At 38.4% G+C, this 27,529-nt stretch overlaps 1 protein-coding gene across 1 annotated transcript in view; it reads left to right on the top strand.

Annotated features, from left to right (window-relative positions):
* The window catches only part of LRRC8C (leucine rich repeat containing 8 VRAC subunit C), a 72,197-nt gene that overhangs the window by 21,606 nt on the left and 23,062 nt on the right, over positions 1–27,529 (top strand). The window contains exon 2 of the mRNA XM_033115399.1: positions 21,205–21,346. Within this exon, the coding sequence (XP_032971290.1) occupies positions 21,209–21,346 (138 nt within the window). The 5' untranslated portion in view covers positions 21,205–21,208. The remainder of the gene's footprint in view (positions 1–21,204; positions 21,347–27,529) is intronic.

The raw sequence follows: 27,529 nt of genomic DNA on the forward strand, positions 1-27,529 counted from the left end.
ACATCGTAAGTCAGATCCCCCTAAGAGAGCTACAACTTCAGAGTGGTCCCATATGTTTGGGTGTGTGTTACCATCAAGAATTAGTTGGCAGAACTAAGGCTGTAGCCCTATGGATTGGACAGAGACTTTAGGTACCCTTAGGAATTTTTTACATAAATTTCACCTAAAGCATTTTTTATCCACTGCCTCTGGAAACATTTGGGACCTGGGTGGGGAAAGCAGAAATGTAGAGTCATAATTTTAAAAAAGCGTTGAACATTTGAACGATTTTTTTCTTTCTTTTTTATTTTTTTTTGAAGAAAAACTAACCCTCTTTATGGGCATAACTGCAATGAAGCAAAACATCGTGTTGAAACGTCAGGGAAGGGAGATTCTAATAACTTTCTAGAGGCAAGAGGTGGTTAATAGTTGTCTTGACCAAATTAATTTGAACAAGAACAATGAAAAGGAAGTAAGTAGTCACTGTCCTTCTATTTTAATTTCTTGTACGTTTCCCAGTAGTTTCCCGGTATTCAAATTCTCAGTACAGAAGGTTCTGCTGTTTTACTGCATTGAGTTCCTGGAAATCACATTCATATCCCCCTAAAGGAGATTGGAACAGTGTAAAGTTTGGGGATTGCATTCTCCACCCAAGGGCTTAGCATCAAACAAAAAATAGGTATAATGCAGAGTATAACTTAAAGACCTCCTGTGGCTCTGGTAAAATTCTGTTTTACTAGCTACTTACAACGAAGAGTAAGTCCCATATCAGTCATTCCCTAATGGAGAGAAACCGAGTCCTTTCTAACCTTTAAAAAAATCTTTCCTCAGACTGTACTCCTCTCTCAGTGCCAGATTTTAGGCTAGAGTATGCAAATCTCAAATTTGCCCTCAATTCAGTCCTCAGATCGCTGCCTCCCCAAATAGGTGTTTTTGCCAATGGGTGACAAGGCTGAATCTCCCATACAGGAGGTTGTTGGACACTAAAATAATTTCTCTCATGAAGTGCAATGAGCTTGGACATTGGAATCTGACAGGCTTAAGTGGGAAGTTTTGCTATGTCATTCATAGGCTTTATAACCTTGGAGAAATTATTTAATCTCTCTTTGCACATTTGCTGTACTGTAGAGCCAAGATAATACCTACATCATGGGTTTAATGTGGAAGGAAACAAACAAACAAACAGATAACATATTTAATGGCTGCCAATTAATAGGCACAATGATATTAAATGTTCGTTGTTATACCTTTCCTTTCCCATTTAAAAAAATGATTCTTTCAAAGTTTGTTTCTTCTGTTTTTATAAAGAATTATATTTTAGTGTGATACCTCAAGTTAAAAGTGAAGGCTACAAGCACCAAGGAATTCTTATTCTTGATAGTAAACTCCATTTTACACTTATCTAATTTGATTGTTGGGTTGGCTGATAGTAGCTGTCATATGTTGAGTGCTAATTTCCTACTTAGTACTGCAAGTAGTGTTTGCCACAGTTACTTCTTACACACTTCACAACTCTGAAGGAAGATACTACCCTTTTCCCCATTTTAAAGATGAGGAAACAGAAGGACTTGGTAACCTGCTCATGGTCACCCAGCTCACAAGTGGCAGAGCCAGGATTCAGACTGAGGCACTTTCACTTCAGTGCTGTGCCCCCAACCACTATACTACTAGAGTCATTCTTTAATACCCTAGTCCTGTATTAATATGAATGTCTGTTCTTGCCTTAATTACTAGGGACGTATCTCGCTTCCAAAAAAAGTAGAGATTGGGCATGAAAAAATGTAATCTCTTATGTTTGGTTTTTTCTTTTGCCTTTTCTAGTAATAAAACCAGGGCTCTAGAATGGGTGGGAGTTCTACCCCATTTGGAAAAAAGTGAGTGGGTAGAATAATGTAAAAGCTGAACTTTTAAAATCATTTAAAATCATATGTCACTGAAGAAAGTCTCATTTTATTGCAGACCGTTTGCTTCCACCATCCGTCCCCTCCCCCCCAATTTAATTCTGTGAATTAAAGAAAAGAAAGGTACAGAATATTTATTAGCTCAGCTTAGTCCTTATTACTGTGCTTCCACTCTCTTGGATATTTTCTTTCCTTAATCCATTTACATGTTTTTTGCCTGTTGCCATGGGAAAGCTCATTCCATGATGTGGGAAACCTTAGTGCTGAAGAAGGTTTTCTTAATGTCAAATCCCACATTCTCACTTGCACATTTTTATCTTGGTGTTACTAGGGCAACCCAAATAATTTCATTTTCTCTTTGAAGTTGATACCTTTAATGCTGTTATATCCTTATGTTGATTCAGTCACGTTCTCATGATTTTTTCTAGTTTAATTCCTGAGCTACTTTCTTTACACAGATGTTTTCTGCTTTTCTTTAGTCATAATAGCTGATGTACTGTTGGTGTAGTGGTTAAGTATTTGGGGGGATTACAAATCCCACTGAGGATTAGAAAAGCACTATGGACCTTTCTCACCAGAAAAAAAAAATACCAGTTTAAGAAGTAATGGATGGGAAAGATCCGAAATGGCAGAGTAGATAAACACTGCCTTCTTCCTTCTGTGAACACATTAAAATAACAACTAAATTATAGAACAATCAACTTGGAGAACCATCTGAAGGCTAGTTGAACAGAAGTTTTATACCTAAGGATATAAAAAAGAAGACACACCAAGACTGGTAGGAGGGGCAGAGATATAAAACAGGCTGCCCAGAAACCTCCCTGTGGCAGTTGAAAATCAGGAGGGATATCTTGGCTGTGGACATTCCCCCAGAGGAGCAAGGGACTCTAGCCCAACACCAGACCCCTCCCCGCCACCCTGGCCTGAACTACTAGTGCTGTGAAGAGGAGCCCCTATATCATCTAGCTGTGAAAAACAGTGGGGATTCCCACCATCTGGATGGGATGGCAAGCAGCAGGAAACCCAGATGCCCTCTTAAGGGAACCAGGTGCAGACTCATTCACTTGCAGACACTCACCTAGGGCTCTGGCGTGGAGACAGTTACTCAGGGAGGGGGGAATCAGAGGCATACAGAGGGGGCAGACTAAGGTGAGTAGCTTCAGGTGAGGGCTGTTGCCATTTTCCCTGTGTGGGGTCCTCACGTACAGCTGGCAGGCAGGCACCATCTTTCCTGTGTGGAGCCTGCCCCCACCACGTCCAAATCTGAATGTGATTGGCCTGGTGAGCTCTACTGCTCCACCCTGCTGACTCATGGGGAACCTGCCCTATCCAACTGATTCTGTGAGCAGCCAGCCCCACCTGTATTACACTCTTTCTTGTAAAACTATCAGAGTATGGTGGTCCCAGGTAGACTATGACTGGCTTTGGTGTGCTCTAAGACTTTGGGTGACTAACTCCAGGCTCAGCATTGGCACCAAACCAAAATCTACATTAACCTGATGAACACAACTCCTTCCACTCTAGTGACTCCCTGAAATCCCACCTCATCCAACTCATGTAACACATGAGGCTCTATTAGCAGCTGAGCTATACAGGCAGCCAGCAGGTGGCGCCAGGCCTTGGAGTGTCCTGGCTTTTTGCAGACCTACCCTAGGTCCAGTACTGGTGGCAGATATCCTCAGTTCACAGTGTGGCCTCTCCCGCACACCTTCCAGGTTTAGCACAGGCAGCAAACAACTATGGATCACTTTGTAGCTCCTAACAGATAGTCCCTGGCTGGTCACAGGCAGGGGGTGACCTGGGCCTGCACTGGAGCCCTTCGCAAGAGGCCCCAGAACCAACATACATGGAGGTTGGCCTCAGACCACAGCAGAGCACTTCCCAATTAGCCCCACAAGCGGCACACACAAAGTGGGGGAGGTCTCAACAGGCACCAAGCCCACTGTGGCAAATCCCAATCAGTGTGTTAAGCCCCCTGCACAGCAGCCTTTAAGCTGTGGACTTGGCCAAACCCCACAGCCAATCAGCCTGAGGGTCAGTCTCACCCACTGACATGCCAATAGTAATCAAAGCTCTCTTACAACAGGAGGGCACACACAACCCACACAAGGAACACTCCTGGAGCACCTAGCTCAGGTGACCAAGAAGACTGTGCCACTGGGCCTCACAAGGCATCTACTACGTAAGACGACCTGGCCAAGACTGGAGGGTGTATCAGATCTACCTAATACATAGAAAGAAACACAAAGGCAGCCAAAATGAGGAAACAAAGAAATACATCCCAAATGAAAGAACAGGAGAAAACTCCAGAAAAAGAACTAAATGAAATGGAGGTAAGTGACCTACCAGATACAGAGTTCAAAACAATGGTTTGGATGCTCAAGGAACTTAGTGAGAACCTCAACAAAGAGACTGCAAGCACAAAAAAGGACATAAAATCCATGAAAAAGAACCAATCAGAAGTGAAGAATACAATAACTGAAATGAAGAAAGCACAAAAAGGAATCACCAGCAGACTAGATGAAGCAGAGGATCAAATCAGCAATTTGGAAGACAAGGTAACAGAAAACACCCAATCGTAACAGCAAAAAGAACAAAGAATTAAAAAAAATGAGGATTGCTTAAGAGATCTCTGAGACAACATCAAGCTTATCAACATTCATACCATAGGGGTACCAAAAGGAGAAGAGAGAAAACAAGGGATTGAGAACCTATTTAAAGAAATAATGACTGAAAACTTTCCTAACCTGGTGAAGGAAATAGACATACAAGCCCAGGAAGTGCAGTGAGTCTCAAACAAGATGAACCCAAACAGGCCAACACCAAGACACGTTATAATTAAAATGGCAAAGGTTAAAGACAAAGAGAGAATCCTAAAAGCAGCAAGAGAAAAGCAACTAGTAACTTATAAGGGAGCTCCCATAAGATTGTCAGATGATTTCTCAATAGAAATTTTACAGGCCAGAAGGGACTGGCACAAAGTGTTTAACATGATGAAAAGCAACAACCTACAACCAAGGGTACTCTACCCAGTAAGGCTATCATTTAAAATTGAAGGACAGATAGCTTCCCAGATAAGAAAACGCTAAAGGAGTTCATCATAACCAAACCAGTATTGCAAGGAATGTTAGAGGGACTTCTTTAAGATGGAAAAAAAAAGATCAAAATTGTGAATAATAAAACGGCAATAGCTACATATCTATCAACAATTATTTTCTATGTAAATGGATTAAATGCTCCAATCAAAGGACATAGGACTGAATGGATAAGAAAACAAAATCCTTATATATGCTGCCTACAAGAGAATCACTTCAGATTGAAAGAAACACACAGATTGAAGGTAAAAGGATGGAAAAAGATCTTTCATGAAAAGTAGAAATGAAAAAAAAAAAAGCTGAGGTAGCAATACTTATACCAAAATAGACTTCAAAACAAAGGCTATAACAAGAGACAAAGAAGGACCCAATAATCCCACTTCTGGGTTTTTATCCAAAGAAATCCAAAATGCTACTTTGAGAGGACATGTGCATCCATATGTTCATTGCAGCATTGTTTACAATGGCCAAGATGTGGCGGCAGCGTGGGTGTCTGTCGATGGATGAATGGAAAAGGGGAGGTGATACATATATACAATGAAATATTGCTCGGCCATGGAAGGGAATGCTTTCTTGCCATCAGCGGTGGCATGGATGGACCTGGAAGATATTGTGCTGAGTGGAGTATGTCAGACAGAAAGACAGACGCAATACAATTTCACTTATATGTGGAATCTGAAGAACAAAATAAACAAAACAGAAACAAAGTCATAAGTGCAGAAAACAGTTTGATGGTTGTGGGATGGGAGGGTGGGGTGAAAAAAGAGGAAAGAGTTAAGAAGTACAAATTGGTTGTTACAAAGTAGTTATGGAGATGTAGAGTATAGCATAAAGAATATAGTCAGTAATTTTCTAATAACTATGTATGGTGTCAGATGGGTACTAGATTTTTTGGGGTGATAGATGGGATGAGGTTGGGGGACAGGGTAAAAAAGGTGAAGGGATTAAGAAATACAAATTGGTAGTTACAAAATAGTTGTGGGGATGTAAAGTAAAACATAGGGAAGATAGTCAATAATATGGTAATAACTATATATAGTGCCAGATGGGTACTAAACTAGTCACAGGATCATTTCATAACTTATATAAATGTATAATCTCTATGCTATACACATGAAATTAATATAAAATAATATTGAATGTCAAAAAATTAAGAATAGTTACCATGTGACCTAACAATTACTCTTCTAGGTACCTATCCCCAAAATTTGAAAATATTTATTTGTAAAGATATATGTACCCCGATGTTCACTGCAGCATTATCCACAGTGGCCAAGACATGGAAACAACCTAAATGTCCTTTGATGGATGATTGGATAAAGAAGATGTCATACTTACATACAATGGAATACTACTCAGCCATTTGTGACAACATGGATCAATCTTGAATTTATCATGCTAAATGAAATAAGTCAGACAGAAAAGGACAAGAACCATCTGACTTCACTCATATGTGAGATACAAAACAGAAAGCAACAAACAAACAACCAAAACAAACAAACTCATAGACACAGACAACAGAGGGTGGTTACCAGAGTGGGATGAAAGGAGAAAGAAGAAGGTCAAGAGGGTCAAATATGTGGTGATGTAAGGAGACTACACTTTGGGTGGGGAACACACAATGCAATGTACAGATGATGTATTATAGACTTGTGCACCTGAAACTTATATAAGGTTATTAACAAATGTCACCCCAATAAATTTAATTTTAAAAAGCTTTTTAAAAAGAATGAATAATGGGTGAATATACAATGGGGAAGGGGTTGTCTTTTCAATAAATGGTGTTGCGGAAACTGGACAGCTATATGCAAATGAATGAAACTGGATTGCTGTCTTACACCATACACAAAAATCAATTAAAAATGTATTAAAGACTTGAACTTAAGATGTGAAACCATACAACTCCTAGAAGAAAATGTAGGGGGTCAGATTCTTGACATCAGTCTTGGTAATGATTTTTTGAATTTGACACCAAAGCAAAGTCAACAAAAGCAAAATAAACAAGTGGGACTATATCAAACCAAAAAGCTGTACAGCAAAGGCAGCCATCAACAAGATGAAAAGTTAACCCACAGAATGAGAGAAAATATTTGTGAATCATATATCTAATAAGGGGTTAATATCCAAAATATATGAAGAACTCATACAACTAAATAGAAAAAAAATCTGATTAAAAAATGGCAGGGGATCTGAATAAAGAAGACATACAGATGGCCAGCTACTACATGAAAAGATGCTAAACATCACTAATCATGAGGCAAATGCAAATCAAAACCATAATGAGATATCACCTCACACTAATGGAATGGTTATTATTAAAAAGACAAGAAATAGCAAGCGTTGGTGAGGATGTGGGAAAAAAGGAACTCTTGTACACTGTTGATGGCAATTTATTTGGTGCAGCCACTATGGAAAACAGTCTGGAGGTTCCTCAAAAAATTAAAAATAGAAGTACCATATGACCCAGAATTTCCACTTCTGGGTATTTATCTGAAGGAAATGAAAACACTCAAAAAGATACCTGCACCCCCCATCTTCATTGTAGCATTATTTACAATAGCTAAAAATATGGAAGCAACCTAAGTGTTCACCAATGGATGATTAGATAAAGCTAATGTGATATAGTATATAAATATTACTCAGCCATAAATAAGATAGAAATCCTTCCATTTGCAACAACGTGGATAGACTTTATGCAACATGAATGCATTATGCTAAATGAAATAAGTGACACAGAGAAAGACAAATATTATATGATTTCAATTATATGTAGAATCTAAAAAAAAGCTGAACTCATAGATACAGAGAACAGATTGCTGGTTACTAGAGGGTGTGTCTGTGTGTGTGTTGTGTGTTGTGTATGTGAAATGAGTATGGTGGTCAAAAGGTACAAACATTTATGAGATAAATAAGTCCCAGAAACGTAATGTACACCATGGTGACTAGTTAACAATATTCTAGTGTATATTTCAAAGTTACTAAAAGAGCAGATCTTAAAAGTTCTCATCACAAGAAAAAAAAAATTGTAACTGTGTGGTGATGGATATTAACTAAACTTATTCTGGTAATCATTTCACAATATGTACACGTATCAAATCATCATGTTCTATATCTAAAACTGTTACAGTGTTATATGTCAATTTAAAAAAGAAATAATGGATGGAAATGTTGAATAAATAGTGCTTCTAATAGTATCTCTTATTATTCATATCTATTTGGTTCTTGCATTTTGAATAGCAAGTTGCAAGTGTTGTATATAGCAGGGGATTTATCAAAAAATCTCTCCCAATCTATTCTGTTTCTGAGTTCAGATTGTGAAAGTTAAGTTACCTGTTTATTTCTGCTTTCATATTTACTTCATCACAGGGCATTCTCATGCTGGGTTTGATATCTCTGTCCTCTGTCGCTTGGCAAACCACCTGCGGGGTTAGATAGCTAGTTGGCATGCATCTTTCCCAGTGCTGGTCTGGCTCACACAAACCGTTTCGTTTTGAATCGTATGGAGAGCTGAGGAGCAAAAAGAAAGGATAACATATTTTGAGTCTCCTTGTTTACAGTTCTGTTGTCAACATATTTGACTATAGCGTTTTTATTTATCTTGTATCCCCAGTATTTACCACATAGTAGTTAGATAACAAATGTTCAAAGGACAGCGGAAGGAGGGAGGCAAGGAGGAAGAAAGAAGGATGTATCAAAGGGAGTGAAGAAAGAAATTTAAAAACAGACTAAAGGAGACTATCTATCCTCTGACCAAAGACTGAATTTCCTGTAACTAGGAAGTCAATCCCTAAGGAGGCATTCTACAAGAATTCGGAGGGGATTGCACTGCAGGCTGGCACATGTGTGGACCGATGCAGGGGCGGAGGACAGCCTCATCGATGCTACTTGTGTTCAGTCCCAGGAAATGACCGAGCAGCCCCCTCACTGACGATGACTGAGATTCTAGAACAATGTTCACTACTTATGACAAGAATTTTGTGAATTCTATACCAACTATGGGCTACTTGGCCAGAACTTTGGGGCATCTTTACACTGAATTAATTAGAGTTGAGGCATCAGTGTGGAGGATAATCCAGGAGGTGTAGTGGAGGTTGGTTCAGTGTTTAGAAGGCAGTTTAGCAGCAGGGAACAAAGGGAAGCTGCTGTAATCTCTGTGCTTCTGCAACAAGGTTACTTTGGGGAAATTTTCACACATACCTTAGAAAAAGACTGTTGGTGCGTCTTGGTGACTTTTTGCCCTTTCCACCTAAAAACATGTAACTTGTTGCCCTCTTTGCCTCATGGAATCTGGACCAGCTTGGAACTACCCCAACCCTATGTCTCCAGAGATAAAAAATATGAGGTCCAACCTTATGCAAAATAAAGAAAAACAAAAAATTTATGAGTGATAGAGGGCAAAATGATCCATCTTAAAAGGGGAACAAAAAGCCACCCTGCCTTGAATGTTCTGGCCCCCAACTTTAGACAACTATTCCTACCTATACTTCATATTTCCATGCAGCCATCACTTCCTAAACCCCCAGTCGCTCAGGTACTTCAGTATACTATCAGAGTTTCCTAAACTTCCACTTTGTCATCCCTATCACAATTGTGTTAATTAAACGGTTGTGTGTAATTATTTACTATCTGTCTTTCCACCATAATGTGAGGTTCATAAAAACGGGTTGTGTCTCTCTTACTCATTGGTATATCCACATTAGTGAACTCGGTATCTGGTAGATAAAAGCTACTCTAGTACTTGGAGAAAGAATGAGTAAAGCTGCTAGGTACTGTGGTAGATGCTAGAGATACAAAGATTTCAGAGATACTGCATTTATCCTTGAGAAAATTTGTGCTTCTGGAGTAGCGATCTCTAATGATAATTTATCCCTCTCTCAGCCTCCAGAAGGGACCAAGCATAAATCAAAGTCCTATGGCTTTCTCCACCTCATTTCCCCAAATCCCACTTCTTTCCCAAAAGAATCCCAGCACTGATCCTGTTTGTATCTAAGGACATCGAATAGGAGAAAACCAATTTCTGTTTCTTTGTTGACTGGACATTTATTTTGTTTTTGCAGAAACAATTTTAATTTATGTCTGTGTAACCATACTTCAGGTCCCTAAAACAGTGATCTATTAAGTTTTTAACATTGGTCATCTGAAAATAGGATCAAAAACACAGGATCAAGATTACAGAACAAATAGGGGGCGGCCAGTTAGCTCAGTTGGTTAGAGTAGGCTTCTCTTAACTACAAGGTTGCCGGTTCGATCCCCTCATGGGCCACTGTGAGCTGCGCCCTCCACAACTAGATTGAAACAACTACATGACTTGGAGCTGATGGGTCCTGGAAAAACACTTAAAATAAATAAAAGTTAAAAAAAAAAAGATTACAGAACAAATAAAAACAAACAAATCCCCACAGTTGTTCCAACAACCTTGTCTGTTCCCTTGGCCCTGAGCCACCCAAAAGATCATCCACTCTTTCCTAAGTCCTGCTTTACTTCAGAGCTTCCAAAGATCTCTCAGTTTTGAAATGTTTGATTTTTAAAAGTAAGTTTTTTTTCTGTTTCTTCCTTAACTCTTTCCTACTAAGGCTAAGGTTTTAAATAAATTCCTATGACCTTTCTACATATTTTTTTTTTTTTAGTATTTGTGATAATACTTAAACCTCCCAATTTAACAACTCTTAAACTAGTTTTGCTCCTTTCAAGCATCCCCAATCCACCTTTTCATCCCAGAAATGAAGTTACTGAACAAAACCACTTCTGAAACCATCTTTAGGTAACTAGGTGTCACCGAACAAGTTGATGTACTGCTGGGCTTCAATATCTTGTTTTCTAGGTCTTTCAACCATTTTTAAAAATGCATTTGGCAGGGCTCTCAATATTTTTGAGACAGTTTTCTCAGGAAGACTTGATCTGGCCCCAAGCCATCTTTCTTAATAATAATAGCAACTGCAAATAAACTATTTCAAAATACTATCACTTTGTCTATAAAGATAGTACTGTGTTGGGTCTTATTCCAAATTAACCGATAGACTTCAATTTTTTTCCCTCTATTTTCTTTTTGCTGTCCAAGTAGTCAAATGAATAAGTCTGAGGTCTTGCACTTACACTGTTTTGGTAACTTTGTTTTTAATTAATCATTTATTTGATGAATATATGTTGAGGTAGGTGCCAAGGACTGTTAGGTACTGGGAAAACAATGGAGGCCAACATTAGTCCAAGCATCACACAAATAAGTGGGAAATGGTGTCTGTAACAGGGGCCATCAAGGAAGACCCACAGCGCTCTGAGAGCCTGCGGTGCTGGATTTGACCTAGTCAGGTAGTCAGATCCCGAGCGAGTGGTGCTGGAGCCCCAGCCCTCTGTAGAATACATAGGAGTCTGCAAAGCCAAGGAGGATTAGAACATTCCAGTTACAGGATTAGCAACCACAGGCCCTGCTACAATTGCTTATATCTCCTTTGTAGTGATTTTTCAAGAGCCACAAATATCACTTGACCCTTGTAAATGTATATCACCTAGTTTCACTATTTCCTTTGGGGGTAGGGAGAAGTTTTTGTTCTTGTTTTTTGTGTTTTTTTTTTTGTTAACCAAATAACATGTCTTCAGAAACAGGTGTATTTTAATGAATGATTCATATTTTCCAAGCATGTCTTTCATTTAGATTTTTGGCACAATTTAGGTTTGAGAGGCAAGTAGCCTTTGACCATATTTTCCTAGAGCCTTCTTATAAAGAAACCTTTCTATGCCTTCCCTCAGCTTCTAGAATCTGAGACAATAGAAATATCAAGTATCTTCACATTAGATTTTATTTAGCTTTGCTGTGAGAAATAAGAATTGGAAGAGGGAACTCATATAATCTCTAACTTGGAAAAAATGGCCATTGAATCGATATGTTGTGTTTAGAGCTGAACCCAGCAAATATTTTTCTCGTAGCCACAAAGCCTTGCATTAAATATCTATTGGCTGGATGGACAAAAACCAAGTATTCTAATTTCCAGGTGCATTCACATCAGTTTTAATATTCTGACAATAAAAGTCTGGTAGTTGTTGATTTCCTCCTGCAGAGTTGAGGGGTTATTTTTCCCTGGCCGCTTGAAGGCCCAAACTTCTTCTTTCCATCATGGATTTTATTGAACATATCCAACAGGAAAAACAAACCAAGAGCTGACTTCTTGAGTTACCTTCTTGAAAAGCCCCAAAGAGAATTATTCACCAGTTAGTTTTTCTCCTTAAGAACCTTTCAATGGTCCCTGATCTTAAAAGAGAAGTTTTTAATAGAGTTTAATTTAAAAAGACAATAAAAAGATTATACTATAAATCCATTGTCTTTTAATATACACTAATCTCTTGTTTCCTGAACAGTGTTACTTTGTTTCCTAGTTGTTGTATTTAACACAGCTGAAAATTTTAAATTGTATCCCATTAAAAATAAAAAGCTTAGTGGGAAAGTTTGGGTAACAAGTTGTGTTAGCTTCCCTGTCACATTTTTGGTTGATTTTCTGTTTTTATAAGTACCAGTCTATCAATGTTTATGAAAAGGTTTTTGTAAAAAACACCAAACTTCCTGTTGGAACATAAAAGGCAAGTTTCCCTCCTTAGAATTATTAGGAATTTAACTCAACAAACTATTGAGTATTTTAGGCCCTAGAGCTAGCAATATGAAGTAGAAGGTGACGCCTGCCTTTTCAGACCACTCTAAACTCCAGAAGGTAAAAAAAAAAACAAGAAACATTAGTTTGAATTTTCTGGAGGGCAGGAATCTTCCTGTCTTCTCCACTTTCCTCTCCTTGGATCCCATCATCCAGGAGAAAGGAGCCTTCCTGCACTTGTAGACTTTTCGCACTTGTTTTGTCTGGATTTTTCTGACCCTCAATGTATGTTCTTGGCATGTCTGCTGCTTAGAACTATTGGGCTTTCTTTGCTCAAGGAAGAAAACTGGATTGGAGTTAATCCTCAATTGCTTTGTGTCCATTGGAGAAAGAGATAGATAGTCTTCAAAAACAGTCATTACAGATTTCCTTAATTGAATCCTAGACTTAGTTTTTGGATGTTGAGACTGGTAAGAACTGAAACCTTGTCTAAATTACATTTGAATGATATCGAGAATTTGAGGAAAAACATAGTCTTTTCAAGGATTTAGGATCCTTTGGTGGGGGGGTGGTAAGAGTATACCCTACCTCCCGGAAGATTGTACCCAGCTTAAAGGAGATGGAAACAACATGGAATGAAGAGGAGACCAAGAAATCCAGTGGGATGCAGAGAGCTGAAGCCATTATTTGTCAGCCAGACTTTAAGTATATTCAGAATAATAGAGACGAGGGAGGGAATGAGTAACATTTGGTGATAATCTTTTCTGGTCAGTTTTTAAAAGACTATTCAGTCACAATTTGGCCTCATTTCAGAAAATATTTCTGAATTTAAATCGACTGAAAATGTGCAGAATAAGCATTAAATAATTATTGGTGTCATACAGATGTAGCTGAAGCTCTTTGACAAAAATCCCAAAGAAATAAAATCTCACCAAGCTCTCACCAAGATTTATAAGTGCAGTATTTTAAACCATTATATTGTAAACAGGACTTTTATATTTGGGTCTGTTTTCTGTCACTTGTTTCTTAACAAGGTAATTCTGACAAGGAGTCACAAAATTTGGCCGTTGGGTACAAGCTGAGACATAAGATGTCACTGATCAAGACATCCTCTTTATAACTGGTGACAGAACATTGTGCATTAAAATTTCAGTGATCTTTAACTTTGAAGTTATAAATTATTCCTAACTCTTTTCCTCTTCACAAGCATTCTCTTCAGCAGTGGATGTTTTTTGAATAATCGTTATTTACAATGTGAAGCTCTGTGGTAATGATCACTCTTATTTATTGCAGCGTCAAACTTTATTACCGAGGGTAACAACATAGTAGAAGAGTTTGAGCTTTACTACAAAGTGCTTCATTGTGTGTGTGTCTCTGTGTGTGAGTGTGTGTGTGTATATTTAGGCCTAATTCAATTTAGCAAATATTTACTGAGGGTCTCTTCTAAAGCATGGTGCCATTTTCTAGAAGATGCAGAGATAAACAAGATATAAACCCTGTTCTCAGTGAAAAACAACAACCTCTTTAAATGCACCATTTAAACAGGAAACAATAATCACATGTACAAAGAGGATCAGTTATAATTCATGCTTGTATCGGAATTTCTGTAAAGCACATTCTCCCATGAGAGTACACATGGGTGAGGGCAGGTACCTTGTCTGTTCACTTTCATTCCCCCAGGATCTAGCACAGTAGCTGACATATCTTACAGTCTCATAATTATTTTTAGCAAGTGCCTGGGTAAATGAAAGTAATCTATGCAATGAAAGAGAAAAATCAGCTACTGACCATACTGTATAACAAATTTTTAGTGGATTCAAAAGCTTATAACTACGATAAACATAACTGTGGAAACTATCAAGTAAAGCAAAATCCTTGAGTAATTAAAGGGATTTGTCTTTAAATATGTGAAAAGTGTAATGAGAAAGAGGTTTAATATCTTCCTTGATTAAGAGAGAATGAGAATTGCTAGGTAGGAGTTATCTTGGCTCCCCATCACCGTCACCCTTAGAAAAACATGCTAGGCTCAATTTGAATATTTTCCAAATAATGTGATAGGGTCATTAATTTAACATATAATATCATGGAAATATCTAAGGAGATAATACAGAAGAATCCGTTGATTGGATTGCAAGTTTAACTTGCTTCTTACTGTTCCTTCTGAGTCTAAAGTTCTCATTTATGAGGCTTTAAGAGCACTGTAGCTTAAAAATCATTTAAATGGATTAATAATAGTTATTTTTTAAATTTTGTTTTGTCAAATATGAACATGAAAAGAGAAATTGAATATAGGGGAGATTCTATTTAAACTATTTATTTCTTAGTATATTTTAGATTCTTTACAATCGAATCAACATGATATAATATTAACTAAGAGCAATAGAGTGAAGAGTTAAGATTTGGTGAGAAGTCCTGGCTCACCATTAGCTGTGTTTCTGAGCAAGTCACTTAATCTCACTTGGCTCACGTTTGCCACTCCTTGAATGAGAGTTATGGACGGGATGGCCTTTGAAGTGCTTTTCAGGTTCTAACATTTTATAACCCATTTATAATTTTCTTTTAAAGAAATATATTTCCATAGAGCCATATAATTGCGGTCTTCTTTCAGTGGATTTTTATAGAAAAGTTTGACATGTGTACCCCAGCTACACAATAATACACAATCTAGAGTCATGCTCTCCCAAGAGAGAAAGATACCATTTTTATGTAATTGGAAAATTTGGCTTTTTCTCCTGTTTTTTTATTTCCATCATTGCACTGCTAGAGGAAAAATAGTTTGTTTTATAATTGATGTTTTGAGCACATCCTGATGACTTTATTTATTTTGATTTATGGAGCCATTGGGTACAACTGAGAAGAAGCCATAAATAAATCATGGCATTTCTGGGCTCTTCCTTTTTTGCACTCTTTCTCCATACTGGCCCCAGATGCGCTCATGCGCTGGCCCTGCTCTGCGGGCTGCCCTCCCTTGCCTTTACTTGGACACACACTTCGCCTTTGCAAGGCCTATTTCTAACTAAAGGCCATTGCACTTCCCCCTTTCTTCATTATAATTACTACGTCTTCACTATTTATTCAGCAAATACTGTGTTCTGCTATATGCCAAGCATTATTTTCATGGTAGTTGGAATATATCACTGTGCAAAATAGAACTGAAAAAAAAAATTCCCCGCCTTCATGAAACGTAAAATTCTTGTAGAAGACAGACAGTACGTTAAGGAACGTAACAAGTATTTGTTGACAGATTGGATTTTGGGTGTAAGAGCCAAAGCAGTCAGACATGATTCCAAAATTTTAAACCTAAGCAACTGAAAAGATGGAGTTGCCATCAACTGAGATAGGAAAATTGCAAAAGGAGAAGGGCTTTCCTGGGGATGGGGAAGGTGGGGATAAGGAAATGGAACTGGAGTTGGTTTGGGACATACTCAATTTCATGTGTCTAGTGGATATCCACAAGGAGATGTCAAGTAGGCAGTTGGGTCCATGAGTCTGGATACTGATAAGAATTTGTGTTTAGTATACATTCTAATTAAAGTATTGTGACTAGATGCAGTCACCAGGTGAGTGAATGAATTGGGGAAAAGAAAGGACAAAAGACTAAGCACTGGGCAATCCAAAGACAGATAAGGGAGAAGAGGAGAAACAGCAAAGGAGTTAAAGAAGGAACAGCCAGGAAGTAGGAAGAAAACCTAAAGGCTCTGGCATCCTGAAAGTAAAGTACAGAATTATTATATTATGCCAATGCTGCTGACAGAGCAAATAAGGTGAGGGCTGAGAATTGACTTAGATTTACCAACATAAATTAATAATATATGTGGGTTTCTTTTCTGTAGAACTCATATTTCACGTGCTCAGGAATTATTTAATTTTTTAATTCATCTTTGTAAGGGGCTACTCACCATGTGGTACTTATTATCTTTTGGAATTGACCCTTGTTTCCTTGAATGGTAAATAATTATACTGTCTAAAGGTGATGCCAGAAAAAAGGTAAAACAAAGCAAATGTTAGCCGTCCCCACTGGATAGCCATAGAAGAACTGTGTTAGCAGTCATGTTTAAATCAAAGTAATAAGTTTGATATTTGTAGTGTCATAGGCTAATAGAGTAGAATCTGTTCTGTGTAATTAATTCTAGAAAAGAAGATATTAAAATTTTCCTGAGAAGGAATGAAAGACAGTTTGTTTCAGGAAGACGTAAATAGATGAAAGAAATAAACTCTGATTTTGCAACTAAGTTTGCAATATTCTTTACCAAAGGATTATGTAATATGATATTTTTGAGAGGTAAAGGTTTGTGGCTAATGGAGCCAATAAAATTACTTTTAATAATAAGTATTTTTAATAAAGGAAATGCACATGGATTTCTGCAAAAGAACACAGAAGCAGAGATAATGTAAAACTTTATGCATTTTTAATTAGGATACCAGAATCTCATGATTGAATTTGAAATACCATATTTCCAATGACATTATTTAATTAGCCAAGCTAAAATCTTATATAACAAGTTAAAAATTGGAGTTGGAAGAAGTATAAAGATAATTATTTCCATTTCTAAAAATAAATAAATAAATAAATTGAAATGAAATTATGCTGATTGATCTTCAGGGGAAAAAAAACTATTTAAACCTAGCAGTTTGTTCAGAAGTGGCTCCTTCAGCTTAAAATGATAACTCTTGAAATGGTTACAAATCACTTGGAAACTATAATGATAAGGAAAAAGAAATTACGTACAGTTGTCACTGTAATGCATGACTTTCAGAGGTGCTGAAATTTGTGAAAGAAGAATACTAAAAAATTTTTCAATTAAGAAAGCCAAAGGTCCATCCACCCTCTTTTCAGTTTTGGAGTTTTTTAATGAACTCCTCCTTTACCTCCCCCAACACTTTTTGCATCAAAAATAATTCTAAATATTAATATTGTATTAGATATTGGCTTTGAGCTTTGTAATATGTTAAAACAATAAAGTCTGTGTGTATTATACATCTGTGTGTATCTTAGACATCTATCTACATACACTCATATGTAGTATATATGTACATACATATATGAGCATGTACATACAGATGCAAACATACACACACACTTACCCAAAAGAGATTAAGTGCATTAAGAGTTGAGTTATAACACTAAAAGGCTATGTCATCTTCCGAGACTATGCCAGTATTCGGAAGCATAGATACTGGTAGTACTTAAGTTTCTTAGAGTCTTAGTTTGTCTTTATTTTCTATACTAAGAGAATGCTGCCTGGAAAGGCAACGTAGCAAAGTTCTTGGGGCACCTCACCTATGATGAGTGCTCAGGTTTTGCTTTCTCAAGGAGAGCCATAGATAAAGAAAGGAACATTGAGCCTCTCCCTCAGTGGTTCTCAAAGTGTGCTTTAACCTAAGCCTTTTTAGGGGGTCCATAAGGTCAAAACTGTTTTTTAATGCTGAGATGTTTTTTGCCTTTTTCACTGATGAGCTTGTATTCTTCATTGGCACACACAACTTTTTAAAAAAATTGCCAGTTTCATCAGATGTCCTCATTGAAGCAATAAAATTATTATTTTAACAACGCAACCCTTGGCTGCATATTGTATTACTACACGGTGTAATGGGGGGAAGAACACATAAAGTACTTCTGCTAACTTTCAAAGTACAATGGGTGTCTCAAGCAAAAGCCTTTATTTGAGTTGAAAGTTGAGTTGACTCCTTTATCATATTACACCATTTTTACTTGAATACAACAACTGATTATTCAGACTTGAGTGTGTGGAAGATATTTTTTTTCAAAATGAATGAAGTGAGCCTGACACTTTAAGAAAAACAACTGATAATATTAGCTGCCAGAAATGAAATTCAGACTTTCAAATGATGATTAGAATTTTGGAAAACTTGTGTTCACCACCATGAGTTTGACAGCTTCCCATAACTTAAAAACTTTTCCGATAAAAGTAGTGGCAACATTAATGAATGTGATTTTTAAATACAATTTGTCAACATTTGGACGAGCTGCATAACTCAGTGATCCAATATTTTCCAGATGACCAATGCATGATGTTATTACAAAATCATGCATGGGTAAAAGATCCATTGTAAGTGCAAGATAGACGAATGTGTTTTAATATCATGGAGTTTGAAAAGTTCATTGATATAGTTTTCAGATTCCATGTTGCAGCTAACCAAGTCAGTTTGATATATTATCAAAAATTAATATCCACAATTATATGAAAAGGCTGTGAAGATACTCCTCCCTTTTGCAATCACGTGTCTGTTTGATTCATAAATTTCAATCAAAACAACATATTGTAACAGATTGAGTGCAGAAGCAGATATAAGGATCTAGCTATCTTCTTTTAAGACCAATGTTAAGAGATTTGCAAAAATGTAAAACAATGCCATTATTTTCACTAATTTTTTGTTATTGTGGAGAATATTGTTATTTTTCATAGTATAATTTATGTTAACATGTAAGGATTTATTATTTTTAAATGAATGTGTATGTGTATCTATATTATATATATATTATATATATATATTTGTTAGTAAGATTATCTTTAAAATATATATATATTTTAAAGATAATCTTACTAACAAATATTACCCAAATAAATTCAATAAAAATTTCTTGTCCTTAATTTCTAATATGGTAAATATTGGTAGGGATAGCCCACGTAAAAAATATTCTGAGGTCCTCCTCACTGCATTTTAGAGTGCAAAGGAGTCCTGAGATCAAAAAGTTTGAGAACCACTGCTCTACTGTAGTGCCTTTTATTCCTGAAATCGTTCTCCAATTCAAAAAACAAGCCTGGGTCCCTCCAAGCTTCCCAGGAACTTACCATGAAGTACTCAGCAACCAAATCTGTCAAAGAATATAGACTAGAGCACAGTTACTGAATAGGGTCAGCCCACATCTGATTTGGACAAGCATTACTCCATGAAACAGCATCTGAATTACTCATTCATTTATCCAACAGACTGTTTTTCCGGGCTTCTTGCTTGCCAAGCATCGTGATAAGTGATGGGGATGCAAAATAGAATAAGACAATAGCTTCTGAAAAGCTAACTTAGAAATTAAGATGAGTTAGTGCCTGCCTGTGACTGCTGCTAGAACAACTGACTAGAAAACATTTGGGGCAGTGAGGTTGTAATGATTCATTGAGAAGAAAAGAGGTCATGAAATGTCAGAAAAATCAAAGTTTGAACTCGTATGAAATTTTAGTGACACTAGGAATATACAGATATTTAGCTTGTGTGGCTTGACTATAACATATGTTTTGAGAACACACGTGTGCATTACATAGGTTCTACCTTCAAGAAGCTTGCATCCTAGTGGTAGTAGCAGAATGAAGTTAAGAAAGTTGTGATTTGGTACAATAAGAAAATCAGATCAGGTGCTGCACAGATGGTTATAGGTGAGAGCAGAGCCAAGCAGTTTAATTTTCAATATTGTGTAAAGAAAGACAATTACTGCCTGAGAAAAAGTCAGATAAAACAGCAAGACAAAATGATGATCCAAAGATAACCACCTGTGAATTCAAAGGATTGTTTTTGCTTTTGTTTGCGCTGTTTATTGTACAGCCTTTAATTCTGTGTTAGGGAAGGAAGATCTAGGAAACAAGGCTTGGGAGAATAAGCACAAAATGTAGCTTTTCCCCTGCCGTTTGGTTAGACTTTTTAATAACAAGGACAAATATGGAGAGCTAGATTATTGGATCCAAAGATGGCAAAAGGGAGAGAAATATTCTTATTAACCCTCATTTTCCATCCTTATTCGTTGCCCTAAGATAAGGAAACAATGTTCCTTCTCACAGGAACAGGATGATTACCCTCGAGTCCTGATGGCAGCGGGCCTGAGCTGTAAGGAAAGAGAATGCAGAGTAAGAAAAGGAGGCACCACGTTTCCCTTTTCCCAGAGCCAGATGCACCCTATTCATTTATCTTCTGTCATTTAAGTAGAGAAGGTGTTTGGGGGCCAACTGATTTCCCACAGGAGAAGATCGGTATAAGTTTGAGATTCACGGTGAAATATGAAGAGTAAAGGAAATAGAGAAAAGAAATGAAGTCAAAAGTACAGGGACCAAAAAAGAGGGGACAAGAAAAATGAAGCCCTCCCTAACCCTACCCCCACCACCAATGAAATCTTCCCTCTTCCAGGACAAGAACCATGTGGCAAAGGCATCTGCTTTCCCCAGGGAGCAAACAAAATGCTTCACAAATAGAGCTCAGTAGACTATTAACACAAACCAATGCTGAGATTACACTTAAAAATCATTTAAAGCAATAATCCAAGATGGTAAGATTAATAGCAAAACATCTCAAAGGATGCTGTTACTGGCATCCTCATGTTCTGTTTAGGGGAAGGGAAGAGTCCAAGAAATAACGGCCTCGGAGACGGCTCTGGCCAGGGTCTGTCTCTGGTCCACGTGGAGCCACATGGAGCCTGCTTATCGGACAATCATTAGTAAAGGCACTTGTGTTCTTCAGGTAGGGTCCCATGTTACACCTGTCTTAGTCAGTGGCTTATGCATACACAGAGGTGCCGGGACAGCTCCTGGTCTATCTAACTCAGACCACTGTTTCTGGCGGGTTGAAGCAGCATTTCGAATGATGTTAACAGTGGAGTATGTCGTGCATGAACATCAGTTAACTCACGAGTAACCTCTCCTTTCTCAGAAACATGATTCCAGTGACAGAATTCCGGCAGTTCTCTGAGCAGCAGCCTGCCTTCCGGGTGCTGAAGCCGTGGTGGGATGTGTTTACCGACTACCTGTCAGTGGCCATGCTGATGATCGGTGTGTTCGGATGTACTTTACAGGTAGGTGCTAGACTCCAGTCAGAATGGGAGCCAGAGCAAGACAGCCATTGAAACCTCTTAACAGAGTTGGCTGGGTGATTTCCAACCAAGTAAATATTAGTTGCTCTTCTTTATTTGTGTATGGTGTTTATAATCATGGCAGGGAACCTGAAACACTGATTTACTGAACTTTCCTAGTAAGATGGATTTGGTGCTCATAAGGTTTCACTGAGCACAAACAGCAGTCGACTGGAATCACGTAATATTTGATGTCACTAACATCAAAGGGAGTCCCTTATCTTTCAAAGTTGGCTTTATAGTAAAATATACCATGTGTATACACAGTGCCATTTATATTGCCAAAATGGAACTTTCTTTTCCTTACCTCTTAAACTAACCCCTAATAAGATTTTCTGGAAGAACATTTTGATGAGATATTATTATTTTACCCATTATTTAGTTTGGAATTAAAGTGTAACGCAATCAAAATTTATTCTACATAGGTGCTATATATTCATACATTAAATCCAGAGATTTTTTTTGTGTACCTACTGTGTGCTGGGCACCATACTTTGGGGACATATATGTCTATAAGCAGTTCATTTCTAGGGGAAAAGTAAATAAACCAGCAATCAGAAAAGGTTGGGTTATACTATGAGAAAGCATCCCCCTAAAGCACTAAGGGAGTGCAGGGGGTGGGGGGACACTTGCTTGGGAACATGATAAAAGGGGATGGTTGTATTAAAATTTGGAGAACCAGCTGAAGTGAGTCAGAGAGAGGGAGATGAGGGTGGGGAGAGGTGCCAGTTAGAGGACAGAATGTCTAAGTCATGAACGTGAAAAAGAACATGGCATCTTTGGGAAACTGTCCGTAGGGCTGGCTCTCATTGTGTCATCAGCGTGAGAGTTGAGGCCGTGCCTGTGAATGGAATCACCCAAGGAGAATGTGGAATCACCCAGTGAGATGATGTTAGGAATAATATTAAAGAGTAATAAAGGGAAAAGGCGGCACTGCTGAAGAAGAGGGGCCGCTGTAAGAACCAGTGGAAACCAGGAGAAAGGAGGGGCTCAGAAATCAAAGGCAGGTACGGTTAAGGATGGCAGGGGCTACAACTAACTCATGGACTAAGAAGAGAAAAGTAGCAACTAGGTCATTAGAAGTCTTAGTTTCAGTGGGAAAAGTGAATGGAAGTGAAAGTAGAAGTTTGGGGGGGTAGGTGTAACTTTCAAGTAAATCCGCTGAGAGGAGGAGGAGCTTGGGAGAGAGAAATAGCTAGAAGTGGTTACAGAGTAGAAATAAAGGGCTTTTTCAGGTTGATTTTAATAACTAACTAACACTATGTGTCAGGCACTCTTCTGAACACGTTACACATGTTTTAACTCATTTCGTTCTCATGGTGAACCTAAGATGGAGGTAGTATTATTATCCCTAATTACTGTTGAGGTGCCTGGGGTAGCAAAGCTCTTATTCAAATCCACACAATTTGGCCCCCAGTTCCCTGTTCTCAATCCCTAACACCATGCTGCCTTTTGTTTGTCAGATGAAAAAAATTTGCGCTTCCCCATTCCCCATCCCCCCAAAAGGATGCCAATGAAAAACTCGAGTTTGAAAGAGAGAAAGGGCATAAATTCATTCATAAATAAAACAAATATTGGTTGAAGAACCTACTGTGTGCCAGGCACTGTTCTAGGTACCAAGAAGTACCAATGCAGGAGGAAAAAAATAGATAAATGTCCTTGCCTATGGGAAAAACAAGCAAAATAAGGAAAATTTAGTCAATTATGTGTATTAGAAGGTAGTAAGACCAATGGAAAAGAAATAAACATACGAGGATGATCGGAGGTCCCAGCAGCTGAGGTCAGGAGTTGTAATTCTCGAATGAGGAGGCCAAGGAAGGCCTCACTGGGAAGGGAACTTTGACCAAGGAATTGAAGGAGGAGCAGGAACAAGCCATGCAGATGTCCGGGGAGGAGCCTTCCAGGCAGAGGGAACAGCAAGAGCAACGGACACATAGAGCATTCACAGGACCGTTCTCCTTCAGGAGGAGAATTTGACTTTCTGAACTTTCTAGCTCTGTTTCCCTGGAGACCTAATAAAGGTAGAATGTTACAGTGTCACTAGGCAACACAGCTTAAGGTATAAATGACTGCTGTCTGGTCAATGCATTTGGACTAGGGAATGATAAATGCTCGGTAGGAAGCCATACTGTGGGGTTTCTGTGATTGTGGTGACACTTGTAACTGAGCATGTGTTACTTCCTTTGACACATGGAAGATGTACCGTGTTTCCCCAAAAATAAGACCTAGCCAGGCATCAGCTCTAATGCGTCTTTTGGAGCAAAAATTAATATACTACAATATAAGACCAGGTCTTTATAATATATAATATAATATAATATAACATAATATAACAATATATAATATAGTTAATATAATAAATAGCCAATCTTATTTTACTATAAAACGAGATATAATACCCGGTCTTATTTTACTATAATATGAGACCAGGTATAATATAATATAATATAATAATGTAATGTAATATAATATAATATATAATACCAGGTCTTATATTAATTTTTGCTCCAAAAGACACATTAGAGCTGATTGTGCGGCTAGGTCTTCCTTTCGGGGAAATACGGTATCTATTGAGTCACAAGAGATATTGGCTCCTTTGGAGCACAGGGCTTTCAGGCCCAGTAAATGCAGAATTCCCCTGCAGTGGCTCTCTTTTCCTTGCACCTGAGACAATCCAGGGAGGATCGTCTTGTGGGGAGACTAGCTCCTGGGCAGTAGTGTAGAACACTACACAGGCAGTGTGACGATCTCCCCCAAACGGGGAAAGCCTGAGGCTGCCTTGCTGGCAAGCTGACTCCAGGCCTGTGGCTTTCTAAGTGATTCTGGTGCCAAATGAGTTATATGATAACCTTGTAAGTCTGAATGTGGAGGTGAACCTAGAAAGACCCCTGGTGATGTTACAGGCCTAACGCAGGGGCATCCCTGGCATGTTGAAGGAAAAGCCAGGAGGCCGGTGTGCTGCTGTAGCGTGAGTGAGGGCAGGAGTGGAGAAGGAGTCCTGAGAGATGCCACAGGAGGTGGGGCCTTTGTAGCCCATTGTAAAGGTTTGGCTTTGCTCTGAGTGAGATGGGACATGTTTGGAGGACTTTGAGGAGAGGGTTGTCATTATGTGACCTAGGTTTTAAGACCACTCTAGCTGCTGAAAATGCAGTGTAGGAGCAAGGACAGAGCAGGGGGACTATTTAGAAGGCTAGTGCAAATATCCAGGCAAGTCAGATGGCTTGGACTAGGATGGAAGCAGTGGCTCTGGATATAGTTTGTAGAAAACCACTAAGATTTGTTGAAATATTGAATGTGAGGTATGAGAGAAAAACAGAAGTCAAGAATGACTCTTTACATTAGGTCTAAGCAACTGGGAAAAGTTTTTGAGCGTGTTAAGTGTGAGATATGTGTTATGTATCCAAGTAGAGATGTTAAGTAAGCAGTTGAATATAAGACCCAGCAGTTTAGGGAAGTGAAGGATAGTCATCTTCAGGAAGCAGGAGGTGATGGATCTATGTGGAGCGATTATCCTTGATTTGGATGGAGGGAGCATCTTCCACCAACATGAGAATGGTGGCTACAGATGCAATGTATGGGGGAGAAGGGAAGAGAGAGGCACAGAAAGATGGGAGTGTATGCCTTACAGCTTCTGTGAAGTAGAAAGTGACACGTCTGCTCAGAGTTGTGATGGTAAGAGAGGCAGCAGGATGTGGCAACAAGGAAGGTAGTGGAGTGGGTCCTTGAGGAGAAGGGCAGAGATTTGGAATGGCCAGTTTGGGAAATAGTTGAAGGAGGTGACAAACCGAGGGTGCCAAAAAATTGTATACACATGACTTGTACTCATCGTTTGTTATCGGTATATGTTGAGTATTACAATTTTAATACAGTGTTTTCCCTCTTAAAATGTATATACATTTTTTTGGCACCCTCTGTAGATCAGCAGGAAGGCTGTACATCTGCCCTACTTTATTACGGGGCCATAGCACCCAGCACTACCGCAGGATCTGCTTCGCAAACACAGGAATCGTTTCTCTTGTTTACATAGTCCATGGCAGGATGAAATGCAGATAAGAGAAACCTCACAGAAAATCTTTAAGAACTTGCAGTTCACTTGGAACAAAACGAATGAAAATGACAGTGTGTACCTATGGAAATATTTATAATGAACGTCATTTAGGAGATGTGTCCTCAGTGAATGCAGGAGGGAATTCAAGCACAATTGAAGGCTCTTTTCCTGTACCTTGGTCAGAATCATCTTCCAGGACCACAGCCCCATCGTGTGCCTCTGCTGTACAGCAGCTCTCGGCTCTTCCCACTTAGTACCCCACCCAGCACCACCACCACCACCACCTCCCACGTTCAGTGCCCGCTTCTCCGGTAGGTGACCTAACCTGGTCCCTTCACACAGACACCTATTTTCTCCCTGCAGCCTTTAAAAAGAAAATGGATGCCAGTTGACTGGGTACAGGAAGTGTAGTCTGAGATGTCAAGATTCTAAAAAGAGTGAGATACCCCAAAGGAATATTGCTTCAGGATCCGAAGGCTACGAGGCTCAGAATTCATATGGGGTGGACCATTTAATTCAGCAAATGACTCTGAGCACCAGTGACATATCAGGCATTGTGTGGGGTGCTGGCCACTGAAAGAGAAATACAGTACAGCCCCTGCCATCAGATTGCGAATACTCTAAAGACTGTAGAAATACATAAGCAATGCCATTCAGTATGTAAGCGCCTTAATGGTGGTAGGCTTCAAGGGCATTAAATATGATGTTATCATCTCAGCTACTGGAAGTTCAGGGCTTGAGGCAGTAAAAATTGAGCTAAGTCTCAAAGAATAAGTATACAAAATCAAAATACATATTTTTAAAAGAGGAATGGAAAACAATCAGTGTAAACAGATGTAGTATGATCATGTCACAAAGCCCTCATTGATTGGCACAGATGGCATTTTAGGGGGCATCCTGCAATGGATGGGACATTTCCACACATGACAAAAATTGTCCTATCCAGAAAGCTAAAAATAGCATTTCCATTGAGTGGCACTGGTAAGGGAGCCTGTGCTAGAATCTGTATGTACTTTAGCTCCCATAACTAACCTGTGGAGATAGGTTAGTCCCATTTTTCAGATGAGAAGTCTGAAGAATAGCAGCTTCAGTGACTTGTCCGAAAACCAAGAGGGAGGCCACAAGGGTTCAAGTCTCAGGTTGATTTCTCCAGCATGTCTTTCATTCCTCTGCACACTGCTATGGAATATTACGAACCATTATAGTTGCACAAATTGTGTGGCCATCTGGTGGCTTCTAAAACAGGATTTTAAGTATAAAAACAAACACAAAGTGACTAAAAGGGAAAATAGAACGTTAAAAGAGTGAATTTTCTTATTTACAGTTAAATTTTTTGAAAGATTATTCACTACGTACCTGCTATAAAAAAAAGAATAACTTTCAACCTATCGTAAACATTAAAGAAACAGGAAATAAAATACGATGTACATTACTAAAGAAAGTAAAACCATCCAGCATCCATGTAACGAAAGTAATGTTCCTTAGGGGGAGGATTGAAGTTCTTATCTTAACTCTGCTATGATAATCCTCTGAAATTGACTCAATCGACTGATAACTTCATAAACAAAGGTTCTCTGTGAAGCTCAAGTTCCTTTTCCATTTCCAAGGTGATATAATGGTTAATATATGTTTTCATGCCTTGAATTTCCCTTTATAAAATGAAAATGCATTCTCTCTGGTCTTATTCACAAAAAGAGTTAACTCTTAGAGTTCAAAAACAGAACAAAGCAAAATCTAAGAGGGTGAGAAGATCACTCATTGGTGATAAAAATGATAATCCAGTAGCTTTTTGACTGTTTTGTAAGTCACTTCTTTTCATGGCAAATAATAGTTATGTGTGCTCCTAAAATATTGTGTTCATGCAGGTTTAACCCTATGTAGCTTTGAAAATACTGGGGGAAAGTAGAAGTTATTATCTAGCAGTAGGGTGTTGATTCTTTCTTGCACTGATGTAAAAGAATTAGTAGTCTGTGCTCTTATCTGACTTCTCTGGCAAATATTGTTCATTTCTGAGCAAGTAGCTATTTTCAAGGCTTCCATGGAATAAGAGCATGCATAAAGAACATTCCTTAGATTAC

The sequence above is a fragment of the Rhinolophus ferrumequinum genome, chromosome 9 (genome assembly GCF_004115265.2).
Source record: "Rhinolophus ferrumequinum isolate MPI-CBG mRhiFer1 chromosome 9, mRhiFer1_v1.p, whole genome shotgun sequence".
Lineage (NCBI taxonomy): Eukaryota > Metazoa > Chordata > Mammalia > Chiroptera > Rhinolophidae > Rhinolophus > Rhinolophus ferrumequinum.